Source organism: Podarcis filfolensis (assembly GCF_964270895.1).
Source record: "Podarcis filfolensis genome assembly, chromosome: 3".
Lineage (NCBI taxonomy): Eukaryota > Metazoa > Chordata > Lepidosauria > Squamata > Lacertidae > Podarcis > Podarcis filfolensis.
In genome coordinates, this window is record NC_139606.1 from 60,395,883 (window position 1) to 60,419,062 (window position 23,180).

At 43.3% G+C, this 23,180-nt stretch overlaps 1 protein-coding gene across 3 annotated transcripts; it reads right to left on the reverse strand.

The window, feature by feature from the left end:
• Positions 1–293: 293 nt before the first annotated feature.
• On the reverse strand, positions 294–21,122 carry SLC2A12 (solute carrier family 2 member 12). Of its 3 annotated transcripts, none has more exons than XM_083607779.1 (7): positions 20,998–21,104; positions 18,397–18,489; positions 14,082–14,594; positions 9,060–10,388; positions 5,399–5,521; positions 3,715–3,847; positions 294–2,365 (listed from the first exon to the last, which is right to left on the reverse strand). In XM_083607779.1, exons 3-7 carry the CDS (start codon positions 14,179–14,181, stop codon positions 2,266–2,268), a joined length of 1,785 nt encoding a protein of 594 aa, XP_083463905.1. In that variant the 5' UTR covers positions 14,182–14,594; positions 18,397–18,489; positions 20,998–21,104; the 3' UTR covers positions 294–2,265. The 3 variants fall into 3 exon arrangements, with proteins under 3 accessions (XP_083463905.1, XP_083463904.1, XP_083463903.1); XM_083607778.1 differs by having other exon boundaries at positions 18,351–18,489; XM_083607777.1 differs by lacking the exon at positions 18,397–18,489 and having other exon boundaries at positions 20,998–21,122.
• Between the last annotated feature and the right edge of the window lie 2,058 nt (positions 21,123–23,180).

The following is a 23,180-nucleotide window of genomic DNA, read 5'->3' on the forward strand; positions in this document are numbered from 1 at the left end:
CAACCACTTACGTAAGAGTTTGATACGTGGCACAAAGGCCAAATCGCACAAAATCAGGAATCCCAGAAACTCCTCCCACCCAAGAAGCAGAGGGCCACTTACCAGGGTCTGGGAAGGTTGCAGGGGGACCATGAGAGCCCTCACATCTCCTTCCTAGAGCCTGGTAAGGAAGCTGCCACCATACTTGCCAGGCTTTGGGGAAGCAGTGTGAGGGCTCTGGGGTGCTGCCCCAGAGCCCTCTTGCTCCCTCCCTTAAGCAAGGAAAGCCCAGATAAATGGAGAGCAGAGAATGGTGGGTTTTCCAGGCTTTCCATTTATTTATTCCCCCCCCCCCCACCCCCATGTAAAGTTGCGATCTCATAAGCAAAGCGAGTGCAACTTGCAGCCTTACGGTATGTGTTATGCTAATCAGACTTAAATAAAAGTACCAAAATTTATAAAAAAGAAAGTTTCTGCCTATGAGCAGCCTGCTTGCGAGGTGAGTTGAGGAGCTGTAGAATAGAGTGGTTGCCACCCTCTCATCTGCTCCAACTTTAGGAGGAAGGCTGGAGGTATTCTGTCACTGCGTTTTCAAAACAACTGAATAACCAAGGCATTACAAGCCAACCACATTAGTTCCTGTCACCCTTTTCTGCACACAACTGTTAAGAAAACAAAACACTGGGAAACCAAACTTGTCATGAAAATAGAGGGTCTTTCATGCGTTTTTTAAAAAAGCATTCTTGTTTCAAAGAAGCCACATATATGTGGCAGGTGAAGATGCTTCTGAATCAAATTATGCTTACAGTATTAACTTTCATGGACTAGCAGATTGGTGGAGGCACAAGGATGGTGAGTGACAGCAATCAATTACAGGCTGATTCATACATTTACCGAGTCATGTTGTATATCTGCTAAACATGTAGTGTTTCAAGTACATTTGAACAGCTGTGATAGCTCAGTCAGTAAAGCATGAGACTCTTAATCTCAGGGTCACGGACAAAATATTCCTGCACTCTACAATACTGCACTTCTATCTGTTTTGGCTACTTCCTACTTAAGATAGAAGGGGATCAGGTTTTTCAAGGCTGCTAGGCCATAGATGTTGTTTCCCTACTGAAGTTTTTAAAATAGTTTGAAAATACAGCTTAATGGTTGATGCAGCAGTCATTGAACACGACAGTAGTTGTTAAACTATAATTCTTTTATGAGTAATCACTAATTATTTTAAGAGTGATCTGCCTATGCCATCATGGAAGTATACTTTATCATTCTTGATATTTGCTAGAGAAGTTGTAGCCCAGGGGTAAGTAATCTGTGACCTTCCAGATCATTTTGGATTCATCACTTCCATAAGCCCCAGGCAGAATTGCCCAACGGTCAGCTATGGTGGGAACTGCAAAGCCACAGGCTAGCCATTCCTGCTGTAACCCCCTATGCCTGAGATTTGCTAAAATTCAAGTGTGCATAGTCTTTCAAGAAACAGCAGAAAGGCCTGTTGAGGACCTCCTACTTTAGTCCTTATGCATTTCCTCCCCTCCTGCGCTATGGAAGCTTCTGCTTTCTCCTTTAAACTAATCAGAGTTTCCTGTTGCAACCTAACAGGGCCACACTGGTTAGTTTGTGGTGCGTTCAAACTAGAAAGCAGATGCTTCCCACTTCACTGATGTGCTGGAGGAGAGAGAAGTGGTCGAGCAGGCTCATTCATTTAACACTAAACCATGGTTTGGCTGCTGTGCTTTAGTTTGGTCATTATGCTAAACCAGGCTTCCTCGGCCTCGGCCCTCCGGATGTTTTTGGCCTACAACTCCCATGATCCCTAGCTAGCAGGACCAGTGGTCAGGGATGGTGGGGATTGTAGTCTCAAAACATCTGGAGGGCCGAGTTTGCCCATGCCTGGTATATTACTATCATGATCATTACTATTTTTGCCCATCCTTCATCATAAGGTTCCTGGGTGAGTTGTAGCATAAAAACAAATAAAAACAACCCGTCCCATAATAATAACAACAAATGCCCACTTTTTGGTCAGATTCACAAGCTCTAAACCACTGGTGGAAGATTCTCTCTATATCCCGTTCACCCACCATAATGTGATATTTGAGAGATTTGTGCGTTACATCGTGAAAAACCTTTTATAGAGTCCATTGAACAAAAAAAATACAGAAAAGCTTATTTATAGTAGAAGAATATGCATATGGAAGTACTGCCAGCATTTCTGAGTATACTACCATTTTGTCAACCTTTAAAAAATATATTGATGTGGGTTTTGTGCACCATCCTGCCTTAGTAGAATTGTTCGTGGGTCTCTTTGCTGGGAAGTTCTATAGGCATCAGTTGATCCTGGCGTCGGCCCCTCCAGCATTGAGTACTTGTTGCATACTTTCTGGAAGAAAAGGGAGGTGGGATCAAAGCAATATATTTTTACTATAAGAATTTCTATCCCTTACAGGCAACATTGGCAGTTGTGCTTTTGGAGCTGACTGAATTGTGGTTGGCATGGGTCTTTGCCATCTTAGGCCAGTGTGGTTTAGATTTTTTATTTTTTTAAGTTTTAACATTAAATGGAATTTAGTCAACTTCACACTCGTCATCAGATATGGTCTGACAACCATCATGTGACAGACAACTGCTTGTTAAAAGATGAAATGCGAAGCTTGATTTGAAGTGTATAAATCATGCAAATAGTACAAAGCTGCATTTTCTTTGCATGCATAACATCAATTTATATGCATTGTTCCAAAGTATATAGAATTTGGATTTCTCCTAGTTTTTGCAAAGAACACACTGATGAAGAGACAGATACCATATACAAAGAGCAGGTGAAAATATTTTTAAAGGCAATTTCTCAAACTCCTACAGTGGTACCTCAGGTTAAGAACTTAATTTGTTCCGGAGGTCCGTTCTTAACCTGAAACTGTTCTTAACCTGAGGTATCACTTTAGCTAATGGGGCCTCCTGCTGCTGCCGCACGATTTCTGTTCTCATCCTGAAGCAAAGTTCTTAATCTGAGGTACTATTTCTGGGTTAGCGGAGTCTGTAACCTGAAGCATATGTAACCTGAGGTACCACTGTATTCTGAACAGGGAATTTAGACAAATAATAGTATTTTTAATGTAAAAAAATGTAAAAGAAACAAGGCTGCAAGAATGTTTTTCAATGCTAACTTCCCACCCCAGCCATAAAATTACTATGGATATATTACCTGGCTGACCTTACAAGTGAGTTAGGAATAAATAATAGTATATATCAGCGTCAGCTGAGGTGTGAATTCTGCTATTAAAACAATGCACTGATTCAGCCAGGATTTTTGTCAGGAGGGGCAGAACCTCAGTTTGCTATGCATTTTTATTTATTTTTGTTGATGAGGGGGGCAGCTGCACCCCCCAAGCTATGTAACAATATCTTACCTGGCTTTGTTAAAGCTCACAGAATTGGGCTCAGTGTGGCCTCTTCATGTAGGATTTATTAATAATGAAGCCACAGTATAGACTGCCCTGCTGTATGGAAAACTTGCATATAGGTTCTGAGCTCATGAAGAAAACAAACCACCGGGAATGGAGTCAGTGAGCTCTGGGTTCCCTTCAGCTGCTGCCAAGTGTGACACAATACAAGCCCACTAGATGGCAGCTTTTACTTCCAAGAGCATTTGTAACCTCATGAGGAAGGATGTGCCATTTTTCACACTGCCATTTACTAGAATTCTGTTAAAAACACCGTAACATCCATACTTACTGTTTTGCCAGTTTCATAGATATCTGCTCTAGGGAACATCCTTTTGTCTCGGGGATGAAGAAGACGACAAACGCCAACGCTGCCAGGCTCATCATGGCATAAACAAAATAGACCCATGGTAAACCAATGAGATCTAAGAATTTTTTAAAAAATAAATAATTAGTTATTTTAGGAACCTTGTTCTCAGTCCAGGTCAGCAGAGCGGCGGCGGGGGGGGGGGATCTGTGGCTTTCCAGATGTTGCTGAACATCAGCTCCAGCAAGCATGGGCAATGGCCAGAAAGGACAGGGGCCATCAGCCACTGCTCAGTCCCCTGCCTCCTCCCAAAATGTCACATGACATTGCATGTCACACATGTGACTTCACACACGCAACTGGCCCCTCAGTCATTGGTGCAAGTTGGTGCTTCTGCTTACCCCCTGTATTACATAGGTTACTATTTAAATAAAGGTGCAGGAATAAATAGCAGCAGCAACAAAATCATTCATTAAATGAGTTTCGTTTCGCAGGCATGCCGTGTGCATGAACACATTGTCTCTCATGCAAGGGTTGAGTCACAACAACCTTAGAGAAATGGGCCAAAGGGTGGGATTTTGAAATTCTCCCAACAGTTTTTCCTCAGAAAAATTGTCAGCTAAGAAATGTTGGTTCTCTGAGTGCAGAAGCAGCAATGTTATAGCGGTGGATGAAGGAAGCAAGGGCTTAGAGGTCAGGAAGGAGCCAAACCTATTGCTTCCTTCAACATTAAGAGAACTAGGTTCACAGTTGCACCCGAACAGTGAAAATGGGGTGCCATTTTGTAAAATAGTCTTCAGGGGAGAGTTTATCAATGGTTTGTGAGGAGATTTTAAAAGAACATTTCAGATATGACTTTTAGAAGACATCTGAAGGCAACCCTGTTTAGGGCAGCTTTTAATGTTTGATGTTTTATTGTGTTTTTAATATTCTGTTGGGAGCCGCCCGGAGTGGTTGGGGAAACCCAGCCAGATGTGTGGGGTATAAATAATAATTTTATTATTATTATTATTAATTATTATTATTGTAAGTATAGTCAGCTAAAGCCTAACTAGGGATGGGGGAGAAACTAGATTCAGTTCATATCAAAGATGAATCTACCTAATTCGTGCTTTCTGAAATAATAAGCGAACCTGAAGAAACAGCCATTCTACAAAATTTGTCCTTTATAAATGTTCTCCAGCCAAGTAATGTATGCATAAAATGTGCCTTTAAATGCATATATGTGAAAATAAGATATAAAAACACATTATATTAGGGAAAATATACTTTGCATGTACAGTGGTACTTCGGGTTACATATGCTTCAGGTTACATACGCTTTAGGTTACAGACTCCGCTAACCCAGAAATAGTACCTCGGGTTAAGAACTTTGCTTCAGGATGAGAACAGAAATTGTGGTCCGGTGGTGCGGTGACAGCAGGAGGCCCCATTAACTAAAGTGGTGCTTCAGGTTAAGAACAGTTTCAGGTTAAGAACAGACCTCCAGAACGAATTAAGTTCTTAACCTGAGGTACCACTATATATTGGGAAAACTTGCACAACCCCTGGTCTTACACACATGCAAAATTTGAAGCCAACCTTATTCTTGTGATTTACACACTCTTCTTAATGCTGCATTTTAAGTTGCGGTGACCCATTATGCTCACCCTTACTCATACCAGCCTTACCTGTTGTAGTCAAAAAGGTTGAGGAGATTAGAAGATTAACACCCCAGTTCATGCTGGAGGTTAGAGCCATCGCTCTTCCTCTGATTCCACCAGGAAATATTTCACTCAGTACCAGCCAGGACACTGAAATTGAAAATACAAACGTAACAGTGTGGGGTGTTATGTAAGGGTCATCTAGTCTACCTTTGCAAACCTCTGTCCTGATCCTATTCTCCCTCGTTCCAGTAAACTGGGCAGCGGGGGGGGGGGGGGCACAGGTGCCAGAAGCAGCAAAGCCAGTGGGAGTTTTGGGTATTCCTTGATATAAGCTGTAGAGCACACAATACAGAATCAGGCCTACACTCCTGTTTGTCTCTCCCTAGTACAGTACTGAGCTTCTTGCTGCACTTAGTTCAGCATACTAAAGCAAAACCACCTTAAAGGTATTGGGCCAGGGGGCTGCATGTGACCATGGATGGGGAAGTCTGGATAGCTCAGTTGGTTAGAGCGTAGTGCTGATAACATCAAGGTTGCAGGTTCGATCTCCGTATGGGACAGCTGCGTATTCCTGCACTGCAAAGGTTTGGACTAGATTATCCTCAGGGTCCCTTCCAACTTTTCAATTCTGCAATTCAAAGTCATGGAAGAACACATTATTTTCATTCCGAGGGTCACAGGTGCTTCCAGACTGTCAATATGTTGTGGGTGGGATACAAGTGGCAAATTATAGTTGCACAATTATAGCAGATTTGGTGCTCTTCCAAACTGGACTTTTTGCGGTAAGGAAAGTGAAGGCAAAATGTACTGGGAAGAGTGGGATAACAGTCATTTTACCTACTGTTATATAACCTCATCACAAATCACTGCTCAATAAACAGCCAGAGAAGTATAATCTCCATGCAGACTTCATGCAAACAGATCAGGAGGGATGCTCAATAAACAATTCTGAAAGCAACCACAGCTTCCATTTCTAATGTCTCTAATTAAAAGGCCTCAGGTAGCTGGGAAATTTACTTAAGACATGTGTATGCTGTCTTTGACGGCAAAGCCCTCCCAAGGAAGTAGCAAAGCAGAATGAAAACATTTTTAAATTTTTTATTAATCTACCGCAATCCACAACGGAAAAACAGCAGCAATTTAAAAGCCCAACATAACTGTTTTGTGAAAATGCGGTTTGAAATACAAATGTTTCAGATGTCTGGCCAAAGTGGGGATATGTACTTAGCATTGTAGAACTGTAGAGTTGGAAGGGACCCAGGGGATCATCTAGTCCAACCCCCTGCAACGCCAAAATCATTTGCCCCACATGGGGCTCAAACCCACAACCCTGAGATTAAGAGTCTCATGCTCTACCAACTGAGCTATCCACCACCTCCCTGCTTCTCTGGGAGACCATTCTAAAGATATGGGGCTGCCACTGAACAGGCTTGCTCCCTAGAACAACACATCAGATGAGCCAATGGTGGACCTGTGTACAGGGCCCCTGAAGCTGATCTATAAATGACAGCCAGGTTTGTAAGGGAGGCAGCAGTCTTTCAGATAACATAGTTCCAAAGTTTCAGTTCTTCTGTTTCAGCATCTTCTTGCATTGCTTTAAAACTATTTTCCTTCTGCCAGGAAGCAGCAAGAACCCAAAGGGATATTTCCACTTGGGCAATACCAGTATCCAGATGCCAGCTTTTTAAATTGGCAGCTGAAAATCTCCAAATCTCCATCTCTCTTTTCTCAACTAAAGAATCTGAAGCACTCTATCTGGCACAGTGCTTATGGTAGCTTCCCATGCCCATTCATTGAAGAAGCTACATTTCAGAATAGGATTAGACTGACGCACCCAATGCCTTTTACGGACAACATTCCAATATTTTGTTGCAGTTCATCGCTGATAATGATTGATAAATTTGGGTTTAAGGGTTAAAGAGTTAACATAATAGTACTCTGGCAGATTAAATATGGATGGAATGCAGGAAATAACCTCTTTGGGAGGCGAGTTATGGAAGGCTTTCGTTGTGGCTGATGATATGAAAATAAAGTAGCTTAGAGTCTTTGGTCTGATGAACAAAACTTGCTCTGTTTCAGCTCTTATGTGAAACCCTCTGGCTTCTTATTGTGGGCATCCAAGCTATATTCCAAACAGGCCTATGCAGAGTGTGCTTCTGACCTTGGAGGAGAGGACTACCTCTGAAACAGGCACTGAGCCAGAGCTAAAGACTCCAGACTTCCCAGCTCCATTAACTTCACTGAGTTATGCATGTTTGCAGATAAGGGACAATACATACTGTTTTCTCCTGAGCACATATACCTGAGAAATTCATTTAAGAACTTTCCTTTTTGACCTTAACCCTTGCCACTGTAACAGGTGCAGCTATGTGGCTGTAATCTAAACAATATAGCAAAGAATTAACTTGGTTTTCTGACTTTTCTCTGTCTAGCAGCTTCAAGACTATTAAAGGAAAGTGGTGTGTGTGTGTGTGTGTGTGTGTGTTTCTTTAAAAAGTAGAGTTCAAAGTACTTGAAATGGTTTATTGGGTTACAAAGGTACGCATTGTGGGTGTGTGTGGAGATCAGACAGATTTACAGCTTAGAAATGAATGAGGCATGGGATATGAAAGCCTCTGAAAGAAATGCATGATTAAGAAGTGGTGCAAGCTGAGGGATGATAAGTAAAAGGGATTATTCCCCAAGCAATAGGGGTGGGGAAAAGAGAGCCAAATACGGGCATAGGCAAACTCAGCCCTCCAGATGTTTTGGGACTACAACTCCCATCATCCCTTGCTAACAGGACCAGTGGTCAGGGATGATGTTGCAAAAGCAACAGATGGACTACTGAATGCAAAAAACCCTGCTCTGTGAAGAAGGGACTCAGAAGGTACAGCTGATGACTTAGATGATGTTAGGAAGAAGCCCAGTGTGGCTTAAGCACAGTCCTGTGGAACTTCTATTTATACATGCATATGATTGGGCTGTCTGAATGATTTGATGAGTTTTCTCAGCAGAGATACAAGCCCTGAGAGGAATCTGATCCTTGGGAGAGCTGATACTCAAAGGGACATATTTTCTCTGCCTTCTCACCTGAAGCAACCAACCAACAAATAAATAAATAAACAAATATAGGATTGTCCAAGCAAACCCAGCTTGTGCCTACAAGGCACTGAAAAGTAAAGCTCAGAATAAGCATCTTTATTTCTTAAACTTCAGGCATCATACAGATGCTTGAGACGAAAATCCTATACACAGAAGGGGCTTGGCTGATTTGCTCCTCTGCTGTGCTTGTACCCTTTCCCCTCTCCCTCCCAGTAAGCAAGAGCAACTCACCTGCCAGGAAGCTAGCAGGGTGGGCTTGCCTACACTTCCACTTGCCCTGTGCCTAGGAAACCTTGGTCTGAGAGGTTTTCTGCTTGTTCCATCCCGTTTGCCCTGCCATTTCCCCCCAGGAAAACCTGCTCTCTACCACTGAATTGGAGCAAACCTCAATCTGCTGTAAACCAAATTGACATTTACTCCAATTCAGCAGTAAAGAGTGGGTTTTCCCAGGGGAATGTGGTATGGCAAGAAGACATGTGGATGAGCCTGTCTAACAGAGCCCATGTCCCACCCAGCAAGCCACTCCTGCCCATAGACACTGTGGTCTCTTCTTACTTATCAGTCAAATCAACTTGCAATAAATAAATTGAAAAACACTTACTTGGTCCAAGTCCTATGGAGAAAGCAGCAATGTAAACAAGCAAGCAGGCCAGAGAGAGCCATTTCAGAGCTGATCGAACTTCCATTGCTTCTGTTGCTACCTGAGACTCTGTGTGGCTTGTGTCGGGGGCTCTGCCCCCCACTGACAAGGTCTTGTTCCACCTTTCCGTATTAGAAATGTCAGCCTTCCATTGTGAAACTGTGCTGGACGAAGCCAGGCTAGCAAATTGCTCCTCAAGAGTTTCATTTGTGGAGGTCAATTGTCCCACTCCGTGGAATGTGGCATCTTCCCAGGACTGGTTTCTACAGACAGCAGTGGCATTCACATGTATATTAAGTGTGATCAATCCCATGGTGAGCAATGACACAGACATGAGGGATGAGCCGATAATAAGAAACGTCTTGCTTCCTATCTGGTCGACGAAAAGGGTGGCTGGGATTGTACTGATCACTTTGACCACTCCAACACCAGTAGAAGCCAAACTAGCTGCCTGATTGCTCTGAAACCCAACTGCTTTCAAAACAGTGGAGGCATAAAACAAGATGTTAGGCTGTCCTGTTGTTTGTACAAAAAACACTAGAGTGATTCCGATCAGCATCCGAGTCCTCATATTGTCTTTTGAATGGAACAGATCCCAAAAACGGTACTGGTGCTCATCTTTCAAGGAAGATTTGATCATAGCAAGTTCTTTGGTGGTGTCTGTGGTTGTCCTGAGTTTTCCAAGCACTTGGCTGGCAGCTTCGTCAAAGCCTTTCATAACGAGAAAACGAGGACTTGGCAGAAGGAAATACAAAGCAATGGCTTGTAGAATCCCCAGTGGAATGACCAGGCCAAACATATATTTCCAGCCATGGGAAACACTGGCAAAGGCATAATTTGAAAGATAGGCAAAAAGTATGCCCACTACAATCATGAGTTCATTCAAAGACACAAGCAAGCCTCTTCTGTGCTGCGGGGCAATCTCTGCGATATACACACAAGTTGCGGTTGAGGAGAGTGCAATGGAAACCCCTATCACAATCCGCCCTATTATGAGGAGTCCGTATGAGGCGAAGAGTATCAGCACTAGACTTCCCAGTACAAGTAACCCAGATGCCAGCATAATGGCAACTCGCCTCCCATATTTGTCGATCAGGATCCCACCAGTCAACGAAGCAAGAAAGGCACCAATGAGAAGAGCACTTACAACTATCTCCTGTTGTCGGCATGAAAGGACTAGGATGCTAGTTAGCTGAAGAAGAGCTCCAGAGATAACTCCAAATTCATAACCCATCAGAAGGCCACTGATAGCAGCAATGCCAGATGATAGAAGGGTGAGCATTCCGAATCCTGGAAATAAAGTTTATAGAAATATTCAGTTTTAGTTTAGTATTTTCAGAAAGTACGGTATATCTTTGCCCAAGATTCTTAAGCCAACAGAGATGAAATTTCCATCCAAGATGATTAAAAAACAACCACCCAGATCTTTGTTTCTGATACTTCCAGTTATTAGAATTGTATAGTTAGTTTACTAATAATAACTACTTAAGCTTCATATTTTAAAAAGAGGGTATATGTCTGAGTGTCCCTAAATACTTGCATGCTTGCTTTTGTAGCTATTCCCCATGTTCTGAGCCCAACTGATCATGTAATCCTTGACTTGTTTAAATTTGTACTCATACTGTAATTTTAAGATCCGCTCGGACAGCTCGTTTTCTCAATGGTTTTTTAATTACTGCTTTTATGGTTTTGTTTTTGTACTTTGCACACATGTGTTTTAATTTTCATTGTAAGCCAGGCTTGATGCCAAACCGAAGAAGGCAAGATATAAATGCTTAAATAATAAATAAATAAAATTAAAATTGCATTGTGGGCCATAGCATGGCCCATTTAGAACTACATTCAGTTTCAAGTCAGGTGGCTCTGAAAAATCATGTATCTCATGTTGTTTCTTCCTAAAAGCCAGGTTTAGTTCAGTTATCATGATTAATAGTTCTGAATCACATGCCTAAATCCTGTTGGTTGCCATGGTCATGTCTTGGGCTGGATAATTCCACAGGTTAATTAAACAGCACTCCCTCTGTTTGCAACATTCAGGCTGTGAGTGCCATAACTAACGCAGCCAAAAGGGCACCAGACGCATACAATAAGAAGACTACTGGCAGACTGGGGGGGGGGGACCCAAGGTTTGCAGAAGTGTATAACTTTATATATAAAGCTTCAGGGAAAAAATCCTCTGGGGAGGGGGGTGTTGCTGTGAGAATTGAGCATGCTCTGGTCATGGAATGTAGGCTGACTACTAGATAGGATAACGGGGGTGGGGTGGGGGTGGAAATGCTGGGGCAATTGCCTCAGGCGCATTTTCTGGGGAGAGATGCTCATGTCCCCCTCTTTGAGCCAGCCCTGCACCACTTTGCGAGGTTGGGATCTGATCAAATCCTAGCCTCACAAAGCGGCTTGAGGAGGGTGGCATGAGAAGGACGCCGTGCATCCTTTGATCACAGCCTCCCCCTCCCCAAGGGGCTTGGACCAAAGGGCATGTAGTTGTTGCATCTTTCTCATGTCGCCCTGCCCGGATCCCAACCTCACAAAGTGGGACCACCCTGCGGACACATTGTGGCCTATCAGGTGTACAACAGTGCACTGTGGCCTGACAACCTCTTTACACTCCTTGTTTTGGCAATCTCAGACAGGCAACAAGAAGAGATTTACCGAATATCTGGTGGGCTGTTTCTCGTAGCAGGTGGGCTGCATTTGGATCGGTGGGTCAGAAGTTGTGAAAGGGAAAGGGGGTGGGGGTAGGGGCAGCACCAATCACAAGAAAGCAGAAAAGATAAAAGAAAAAGGCAAAGCCTCAAAGTGGTAGTGAAAAGGAGAAGGGAAGAGAAAGCAATTTAACAGTAACCTACCAGTATTTATTTATTAGATTTATAGACCACCCTTCCTTATAAGAGCTCAGGGCAGTTCACAGAATAAAATGCAGGATAAAACTAAGTAAATAACAAACTAAAAAGGAAAACAAAACAGAAAAGAACTTATTCTGATAATATACACATAATCGCTAATTATAACAAAACAACCGATTTTTAAAAACAAGTAAAGGACTTACCTTAATGCAACAAACCTAAACCTCTGCTAACGGTCATACAAAACATCACACCTGAGCTTTTCAATGGAACATTAAAACTTCCTCCTTACAAAACCACAATGTTATAATTAAAATGCATCTTGGTGCATAAACTCCTACAAGAATTATAACTGACAAGTAGGAGCCGCAACAGACTGGGAGCGTTGCTGTTCCGTGTTCAAGTTAGTCAGCGAGCCGTGCTTTTGCTCTACTCTGTTCCAACCACAATGGATTTGTTCAAAGTAACATAGGTCTCCTTCAGGTAAAGGGCTGTAGCTCAGCCAGAGAACACGTTTTTCATGTGGTAGATCCCAGGGCAGATAGCTTGCATTTCCAGGTCGGAAACAGGAAAAGACCCATGTCTGAAATTCTGGTGTCACTACCAGTCAACATAGACAGTACTGAACTTGATGTACCAATTGTCTGACTTGGTGAAAAGCAGCACCCAGTGTTCTTACTGCATAAAGTATTTTACAGGTTGACTGCCATTCAGCCATGTTCCTATTAGCAATTGTGTGCATTGTAAAATGTCTTTTAAGAGAGTGCACTTTATAAATCCACGGCTAATTTTGTTTTAAAACTACTTTCTGTATGTATAAGAAACACACAAAGGCGTGAGCAGGCACTGAAAAAGTTTGGCACTTAAAATTCACTTTCAGTTGTCAAATGAAAAGGCCCCCAAGATCAGTGGATTAAAGTATAATCTTTTCCTTATTCAACACCAGTACATTCTGTGTGAATGCATTTACCCCATGTAGCTGTTTTGTGTTACTTTTGGAACTCGACAGCTTGGAAGTCAGTGAAAGACCAAGAATGAACAACATGTGGGATAAACAAACTGAAGCAACACTGACACTGAGGTTCTTTTTTTAATAAATAAATAAATAAATAATCTAGAAATAGCTACACTGCTCTTGGCGTGCTTAGAAAGCAAAGCCAAAATCACTGGTGAAACATGGAAGAGAAGCATATTCTATAAAGTCTAGAGCAGGGTTGCCCAAACTTGGGTCTGTAGCTGTTGGACTACAGTTCCCATCATCCCTGACCACTGGTCATGCTAGCTAGGGATGATGGGAGCTGTAGTCCAAAAACAGCTGGAGATCTAAGTTTGGGAAACGTTGGTCTATAGACTTGTTTTCACAGCACAACCCAACCAGCCAGCAGCCATCATAGGCAACAGTGGTGCTCCAATGCTTAATGCGACGGAACTGCAAAATCAGGGTATAGAAATTTATAAATAAACAAGTAAAAATTGCAAGCCCCATAAGAAAAGCCAGAAGCCAAAAGGCTTTTCAAAGTCCCAACTAGCCACCATCTCTTAAGTACACCTCAGTGATGCTGAGAAAATAAATGAGATCACTGGGGTCCTGTGTGTTTACTTCCCCTAGCTCCCTGAAAGCAGAGATATAAATGTGATGAAGACCTAACATATTATAAAACTGTTAGTTCAAAAATAGCTCTTCCTTGTACATCAATACAGTGATACCTCAGGTTACAGACACCTTGGGTTAGACACTTCAGGTTACAGGCTCCGCTAACCCAGAAGTAGTACCTCGGGTTGAGAACTTTACCTCAGGATGAGAACGGAAATTGCATGGCGGCAGCGTGGGGGTAGCGGGAGGCCCCATTTGCTAAAGTGGTACCTCAGGTTAAGAACAGTTTCAGGTTAAGAACAGACCTCCAGAATGAATTAAATTCTTAACCTGAGGTACCACTGTAATTAGAAAGCCTAAAGACTAAAGGATTATTTTAGAAAGAAAGAAAGAAAGAAAGAAAGAAAGAAAGAAAGAAAGAAAGAAAGAAAATAAAAGATTGTCCCTTTGGCTCTTGTATTTATTGTTGCTGGGACTTAGTCACATTCTATCACCATCTATTACCCTGCAGGCACAATTGTCACTCAGACTATGTGGCTGTACCTGTTTGAGCAGGAAGCTTGTGCAGGCTGCATTTGCTGCATTCCTCTCCTATATTCTGACATTGCTGGCTGAGGTCCTCTGTGTCCTGCGCAGGTACCATGGCTGTAGAAAAACAGCTCCCCAACTTGGTTACTTCTCAGCGATGACGAGAGGCTCTACAGCGAGAGCGTTTCACCCTTGCTGTCAAATCTGGTGCCTCTGGCTCTTCTGTCCATGGCAGCGTGGGACTGGAGCAAAGTGAAATCTGGAAGTTACTGAGGGATCCGGGAGCAACTTTTTCTTTCTCTTCCAGCAGGTTTTGCCCTTTTTGGTGACACAGGCTGTTGCTATTTTGGGTAAGCCTATCATGAGCAAGTGGGAGGGTTTTTGCTCAGAGGTATTGTTTTTGCCTTTGAACAAATAGCTGGAGACCTTAGAGGGTTGCGCAGAGAGCTCAACAGGAGTTTCAGAGGTTTTGCTTACAGCTTTCCGCTCCTCCAAGCTGCATATTCCCCCTTCTCCCTTTTTTTTAATCTGTGAAAAAGAAAAAGAAAGAGTTAAAAGAGGCTGCTGTGTCAGCAAGAAGTGGTGCACTGAGCAAGCACAGAACAGATGGTATTCATTACTGTGCCATTATGAGCAATTAAGAAATAAAGTAAGAAAAATGATCACTTTCAGCATACGAATTAGGTTTTAATAACAACAATAACAATAACAATAATCATCTGTGCCACAATAAAGAGAAAACAGAACCACCACCTGAGAGAGGAAAATAGGCATACTCATAGACTGGAGAAGCTCAAAAGCTTCAAAAAAAATAAATGTCTGTGCCTGCCTCAAAAAGATGGCCAAGTCGTAGCCAGACAAGCCTTTCTGTGGAAGGAGATCCATGTGTGGAGAGCCCTAGTGTGGCTGCTCCTCACCTCACAACAGCAGTGGCCACGGCATGGGAGCATGAAGGGGAGGTGTGGGAATGGGGTTGACCCCAAAAGCCGGGGATGGTGGCTTCATAATTGGGCAGAAGCTGAAAAGGGTACTTGGTAGTTGGAGTGTGTAGGAGAAGGCAGCTGCCGGAGGTTATCATGTGGGTGGTTTGTGTGCGAGGAGGGTTGCATGGAAGGAGGGCAAGGAGGTGGGGAGCTAGGCATGAAAGTGCAGACGGGTGCAAAGAGGGCTACAGAAGAGAAGACCAGAAGTGGCTCCCAGCTAAGGGGCTGGGAAGGTTAAAAGCAAGCTTAGTAGTTGCATGGGGTGGGATGGGGAAGCTCTAGGGAGTTAACAGGGGGTGGTAGGGGGTGTTGGGGTGACCAATAGCACAGCCCCTAGTATGTGTACACACACACACACACACACACACACATCCAGGTTCAAATTTCCATCACTCCTCCACAGTTGTGGCTGATGCCTTTCACTTACAGTTACAGAAACATGGGAACACAGAACATGCTCAGTATCCCTTACACTGAATGCCAATGCCCCAGACCTTATTGACAGGGATCTTAGGTATGTTCACATGATGCATGTGTCAATTTATTTATTGAATTTATATACCACCCTATACCCAGAGGTCTTGGGGCAGTTCACAGTAATGTCAGGTAATGTAATGTACTCCTTGTATGTACTTACTTTAAAAACAGCCTTTACATCATTTCTACAATATTGTGTCCTCTAAGTATATTAGTCTTTAATGACCTCTGTGCAGTAAGAATCCGTTGTAAACGGTGCGAGTGAGAAACAAATGTTTGGATTTAGAGAAATAACACTGCTACTGGGGAAGCAGCAAGAAGAGGCAATATTAAACTTATCCAAGACGCTTGTATTTCAACACTTCAAAACAAAACTGGACAAAGACGCACATCAAAAACCGAGGTGCTTCATTTCCTTGGAACTAAAAGGAATAGCATGCAGCCAGCCCATGCTCCCTGAACTCAAGATCAACACATATCTGATCACCAGTATTGCAGGACTAAAGTCTCTCTGACCATATGTTGACTGACAGAGTGTGAAAGGAGGAGGCTTGAGCAACTAATCCCCAGATAGTGAAGCAATGAAGATCTAAGAGTCTGGACCGAAGATGGCACATTTTTGCAAGATGGGCAAGAACTCTGCACCCACTTGGAACATCCCGAAGTATCTGATGCAACAGCTCTGCTCCTTCCTCTTCCTTAGTTTGCTGAAATAGAATGTGGCATTTTATGTCCCCCCAAAAAACATGTCTCCCTATTTCCTTGAGGTTGGGCTTTATGCAAAACATTATGCACAACACCACACACAGAAATTCATTTCCTACCCCTCCTATACCGGGGGTGCTGCAATATACAGGTCCTCTCTCCACACTCATCCGCCAGTCATAATGATGAGCATTCTGCTATCCAGTATAAAATAGCACCATCTCTTTTGCAGAAATGGGGATATGCTTTTCTACCAGCCCAATTGCAAATACAACAAAAAGCATGAAGCCATACTCACATCAAACAACAGTAATGGGGTACTAGAGGTCTATTCTCACAACCATTCAAGAAAATTTCACTTGTGAGGAAAGTTGAGCAGGTCCTGTGCATGCCTGTCATCTGCTGAATATTGATTATGGTATGCTATTACCGCTACCTTCAATCTGAGTTAGTAATGACCAAGTTCAGAATGTGGCACTGCATGCACACAATGCTAGCTAGGGACAGGTCGAAGCAGCTGGGAATCATCAAGGGTTAGGATTTTCCCAAAGTTGCACTTAAACACAGTAGATTCTGGTTCCAGCAGCTATCCAGCATCAGCTGCTGAAGTGAATGTGGGAGTTGACAGCAGCACTCTCCTGGTAAAATTAAGCAGTGGATGAGGAGAGTGATGGAATTACCAGTCAAGTCAACAGGCCCCAAAATAAATCAGGAGCAGCTGTTGAAGAAGAACTTAATTCTGCTTCTTTCTGGTCTCGTTGTTTTTTATGGCTTCTCCAAGTCTGACTGAAATGAATTTTCACAGCTATTAGGAGGTGTTCTTTGTATAAATTGGGGACAAGTCACATTGAATGGATTTCTATCTACTATGCTGCAACTGGAACTGCTCATTTGTCTTAAAACTGATGAATTCATGGTCACCAAAAGAAAAGAATTGTTTTTGTGACCTTATTACTAGTATTGCATACAACAGCAGATAATCTGTAACTCAGAGGGAAGCCATTCATGCCATGTTGGGTGAAAAGCTGAGACATCAATATTATTCATGCACAGTTGTCGATCTACTGTAGGAAGGAACTGGAAAGGGCTCTGGCTGCAGTGAATGCATACAAACAAAGAGAGGAAGCACAGGCAAGTCCACACTGTTCAGTAAAGAAAATCCTTTGGAGAGAATGTATCATAAACCCAGAATGCACACTGTACGTGCATTCAGTCAACAAAAGGCAGGTCACATCGCTTCAGATTTTTTCTCTGTGGGAGGGAATCGTAAGTACAATTAGCTATGTTCAGAATTCAACAGACATATGACCTTATGAGCAATGTACTCCCCACAGAGCAAAATGTCTTGTTAACAAACATTAGTACCGTCCAATATCCGAGAACTGACGTCTATAAAGCAGCAGGCTATGTACATCATCTCTACAAGTTACAGTTTATTCTGCTTTTATTCTGGTATTTTGAGAGGAAACCTGTCTCTTTAAACACTGACATAAATATGTCTAGAAGCCTGAACCCAATTAGGAAGTTTAAAGAAGTGCAAGCATGCATTAGCCACACTTCAAGTTTTGCTGAAGAAACTGCTGGTGCACAACACTAGTGTCTCTACAATCATAAGGTGCAGAGTTGACTTTAGTAAATTAAGCATACACCTTTGACCTTTGAATTTAACAGTCCAGAAGGGTAGCTGTGCAGTGAAAACAGCAAAGATGCAGACCATTCAAATAGGTTAAACCTATCAGCACCAGCCTGCAAAGAAGATGCATGCCTGAGACAATTTTATTGATGACTAGTGATTGAGTTAGATTAATGTAAGGTACCCAAACTTTGGGGATATTTCATTTTTCTCTTCTTGTGCAGCGGTGAGCTCTCTGCTTCCTCAAATCTGTGTTCATAAACATCTATCACGTTCTCTGTCCACAGATGAAGGACTCTCTTGCCCATGATAGCTCACACAACAATGTATTTATTGGTCTTCAAAATGCCACTGAGCTATTTGCTATTTTACATATGCCTGCTTAAGGCACTTGTGAATATGTCTCATAAACCCTGAGGTTGTTACGGCAATAAAACAGGCTTTGCAATGCAAATCTCTCCCCTTCTTCATAACTATATATGGTACCGATTTGACAAGCAGCAGAACAGTACCGACTGGCTCCTGCAGGCACCTTCAAGAAGGAGGCGGGGCCCTGCAGTTATCCTGCCATTGGCCACCAGCACAACCCCTTCATGGGTACTTCACTCTTGGATTTAGCTTCCGTCTGAAATTGAAGCGTAAAAATAAACAAAACAGCAACTTATTTATCACCTCATGCTAATCTGCCATGCAAATTATGCCATAGGCTGCATGGCTCTGCACTCCAACAGGATTGTAACAGATCCCAGGTGCTGAAGGACTGGCTAAGCTGGACACCTGCAGCATCTAGGTTTGTTTTCTTTCCCTACGTACCTCCCAATTTCTTTTCCTTTTGTGCCATGCCTTGTAAACCTAAGGCAGGGACTGTTGTCAATGATACAGAATCATAGAGTTGAAAGGACCCCAAGGGTCATCTAGTTCAACTCCCTGCAATGCAGAAATTTCAACTGGAGCATCCATGACAGATGGCCATCCAACCTCTGCTTAAAAACCTTCCATGAAGGAGAGTCCATCACCTTCCAAGCGAGTCCATTCCGCTGTTGAACAGCTCTTACTGTTAGAAAGTTCTCCCTGATGTTTAGTCGGAATCTCCTTTCTTGTAACTTGAAGCCATTGGTTCGAGTCCTACCCTCCAGAGTAGGAGAAAATAAGCTTGTTCCCACTTCCATGTGACAGCCCTTAAGATGCTTTGTGAGATGCTCTGTGAGCCTTTTGTCAGCTGAAGAGTGGGATAAATGTGCTTTCCATAAATAAATATAAATATATTTGGCAGAACTCTGAAATACAAATTGACCTAGTAATCCTGTATTTTGATGCCAGACATGTGAAGATTGGCTTTTGTGGTTACAAAGTGAATTACTCTGTGCATGCATGCTGGGTGCTCAATTCCACTCAGCCTGATAAAATACCCTCAATACCATTTCTGGTCCTGACAATGACTTCTAAAACAAATTTCCTACCTGAAATTAGGGAGCCATAGTATGTATGTATGTATGTATGTATGTATGTATGTATGTATGTCATCTATCTATCTATCTATCTATCTATCTATCTATCTATCTATCTATCTCGGGGTGGTGGTGGTTGTAAAAGTGACTACCTCAGCACCTAGTCTATCTAAGGCTTATGCTATGTTTACAGGATGTGGTCATTCCCAGTTATAGATCCCCACAAAAATAACATCATATAGAAGGGCCAGAGGGCCTGTGGCCCTCCAAGAGGTTGGTGGATGAGAGTTCTAACACTCCAACCCAAACATCCTCTTGAGGGACACAGGCTCACCAACCCTGTTATATCACATGTCAGGTGTCCAAAGGACTTTGCGTACATAACATTATTCATTCCATTCCCTTAGTCTTCCCATATGGGGCAAATATCAGCTTCAGTAGACAGGTGGTTATCACTGGCAAAGAGCATGGAAGAAAAGGGTTAGCCCGCCCCCTTATCTCACCATTGCAGTCCTGATCACATTCAGGGGCCCATGCGATGGCTACTGAAATTACACACACACACACAAAAAGGGCAACCAGTCAAAGGTTTTCTGGTGTCACATCTAGGCTGTAAACACACTCCCATTTGCTCTGCATCCAGAGCACTCCCACTGCTTGTTTGCGAAGCAGCATACACACAAAGTTCACCACAGTCCATAGGTACTGCGTCATTTTTAAAAATGAAATATTTCCTCCCCCCCCAAAAAAAACTCAGCTTCAGTCCAAGCTGAGAAAAACAACCTCATTGAGTTTTAAACCAGTGATGTGTACACAGCCCTAGTTTGGTCTTGTGAGGCATTGTCAACCCCCCCCCCCCATTTTGACAGGGGGTGCTAACACAGGAACATAAAGCGCAGCTTTGGTCTGCCAAAGATCCATCTAGTCAAGGATCCTTTTCTCAAAGTTGCCAACCAGATGCCTGTGAGAAGTCCAAAACCAGGAACTGAGGGCAGCAGTGCTCTCCACACTTGTGATTCACAGCAACTGGTGTTCAGAGGCATGTGGCCTCCGACAGTGGGGGGGGGGGGAAACACAGCCATCGTGGAGGAGCCTGGGGCAGTAGGAAAAATAGCTCATTCGGTTAGAGTGTGGTGCTGATAATGCCAAGGTTGCAGGTTCAATCCATGTATGGGACAGCTGCATTGCAGGGGGTTGGACTAGATAATCAGGGTCCCTTCTATAAAGAGTGGTCCAAGGATGTGGCCACAGCTAAGTGGCACCCTGAAGCAGCAGCTTCCTCACTCACACTCTTGTCTTAGCCACTAAGTTTTACCACCTTCTTAGTGGTACAAAACGACCTGGAAACTGGAAAACATCCTTTCCCCTTTCTATTTTAACGAAAGATACCACTGCATATGCTTTTACAGCTTCCTTTAAATTTTCCGGCAGGACTGAGTTGTGGCATTAAAAACAAGCTCAGAGTTGAAGTGGCCCCTCTTCTGATAAAGCCCTGGTGAAAGATGCTTTCTCATATTTGGGCTCTACATAATCATGGTTTCTTTTTAAAAAAGAATGCCAACCACAAGGGTTTTTGGAAGCCAACAAATGAATGACAATCTGTCCTCTCTGTTGTCCGAGAGTTACCCTCCAGCCCAGCCTTCCCTTTCCCCCTGCCCTTTGCTCGCCCAGGTGTGTGAGCTTACCTGCTGTTGCCAGGCAGCAGGGCTGCAATCTCTTCTGCAGGGTTTCCTTTCTCTCCCTGACCTGAGGCTGTGAGACGGGAGGAAGGCGGAGAAGCAGGGAGACGCCAGCCGACCTTTCTACGGCTGCCTCTTTTCAGCTGCTAGAGTGGCCCCTGCTGACAGGAGGGGAAACTGCGGGACTCTCTCCCAAGTTAAAACGAGGCCTGCAGGAGAAATGCGATATAAGGGAATGGCTGGGGTGTTTGGCCTCCATTAGAATGTGCCAAAAATGCAATTTGCAAATACGACAAGCACAAGCTTGTGTCAGGGGAGAAACGTGCTAAGAGGAAGGCACCGTGATCAACTCCCGCCCAGGAACCAATGTCCCCACTGTGGAAGGACATGTGGATCCAGAATTGGCCTCCACAGTCACTTACGGACTCATTGTTAAAACCATGTTTATGGAAGACAATCTTACTCGGCTACAAGTGATCGCCAAAGAAGAAGAAGACATTAAAAGCACACCACTTCCCTCAAAGAAGACCAGGAACTGTAGTTTACCCCATTACACAGCGCAGTTCCCAGGATCCTTTAAATGTACAGTATGGTATGTATGCAGCAGTAACAACAACAACAACAACAAGCTAGGACTAGCTCTTTCCTAGGTCCTGATCTGACATTCAATAGACTTTTGGGTCAGGAATCTGAGACCCTCCTTCCAACAGAGGATTTTTCCTCTGTCTCCGTGTTTCTGATTTTAGAGTCCTTTAGGCATGATATAGGAATTTGCCACCTGAGGTTCCTGGACTGGAACCCTGCTTCTCCCTCCAAGCGAGTTTGCAACCATAAGAACTATGTAGCAAGGTCTATCCTGCAAGACGGCAGAAAATCCCAATTAACCGCAATGCCTCGTCCGATAAAGAAAGAAGCAACTGCATGTGCTATGTAACAAATGAAAACTGTATTCTGGGTGTCAAAACATTGTATGTAGTTATGAAACATTTTCTGAAGGTCTCGGGAGGTTTCAAATTGTATGTGTTACTTTATGCTTGTTACTTTGTGTTCAATGAATATCTAAATGGCAATTGCAACCTTTCTCTGTAATTGTCACTTCCTTATGTAAACTATGTTTCTTGGGAGGATGAAGGACTACTCTGTATCCAATCATCCATGGACTATCTGCTGCAACTGTGAAATCTTGAAAATCTATGGTTAAATATCAGCCACCAGTCATCCTTTCTTCTGTGCACTGGAGAAAAGAAAGGGTCGGCGTGTTCACTCAGTCACCTAGACTATACTTACCTTTTGACGTGCTCAGAGGGAGCAATCTCCCCCACTCCACCTAACCCCACCACCCATCCGCAAAGCCCCAGGTAACCCATGGCATACTTTCTTACATGTACATGATGTAGGCCTGGCACAAATAGGGAGGACATGGGAAATGTAAGATCACCACCGAAGGATATAAAAGCATGGCCTATTTTTTGTTCTGGGTTCTCTCACCTGCCTCTCACAGACATGGGAGGGGAGGGGAAACGCTGTTGCAACAGTACTTCAATAAAGATCAGGTCTACTAACCGCCTTGCTTTAAATACTTTGGCCTCAGGCTCCTTACATCCCGACTGACAAAGGGCTCTTTGAGCTTCTTTGAGTGAGGGGAGGGTTCTGTTGGGTTCAATCTTTCTCCCGTTCATTGCATTCATCAGACACAGGGTATAATCTGCAGAGGAGAAGGCAAGCAGGTAGATGGTTACATTGCTCAGTGACATCTGTTAATGATTGCTAAACATAAGAGGCTTTGACATTGAAACAGACCTTTCAGAGAGCATGAAGTTATCTGGAGATTGTGCGTTGACTGGCATCCAGAAGGTGATGAATACTCTTTTGGATACCAGAACTGTCATCTTTTCTGCTATAAAGCACCTCACAAATGGTCTCATGCCATTGAAAAAGTGACTAGATGTACTGAGAAGATAAGCAGAGCAGTTAAACCTGCAATGCAGGCTGTATTTAGGAAGGATAGCTGAAAGCATTGTACCAAGAGGGCATAACAGGCACCGGTTAATGTCAGGCATTCTCCTTCTATAGGAGGCTGTGCCAATAGACGCAAAGGTTGCATTTTACTCTCACCTTCCAGTGGAATGTCTAGGGCTATAGACCTATGTGGAAGTAAGTTCCATTTAACACAATGAGGTTTCTGGGTA

Coding starts and splice junctions, on each gene's coding strand:
- SLC2A12 (XM_083607777.1), bottom strand. CDS start 14,181: ATGGTACCTGCGCAGGACACAGAGGACCTCAGCCAGCAATGTCAGAAT. Junction 10,389..14,081: donor CAAGCTTCCTGCTCAAACAG/GTACAGCCACAT, acceptor CTTTATTTCCAG/GATTCGGAATGCTCACCCTT. Junction 3,848..5,398: donor AACCTTTTTGACTACAACAG/GTAAGGCTGGTA, acceptor AAAAATTCTTAG/ATCTCATTGGTTTACCATGG.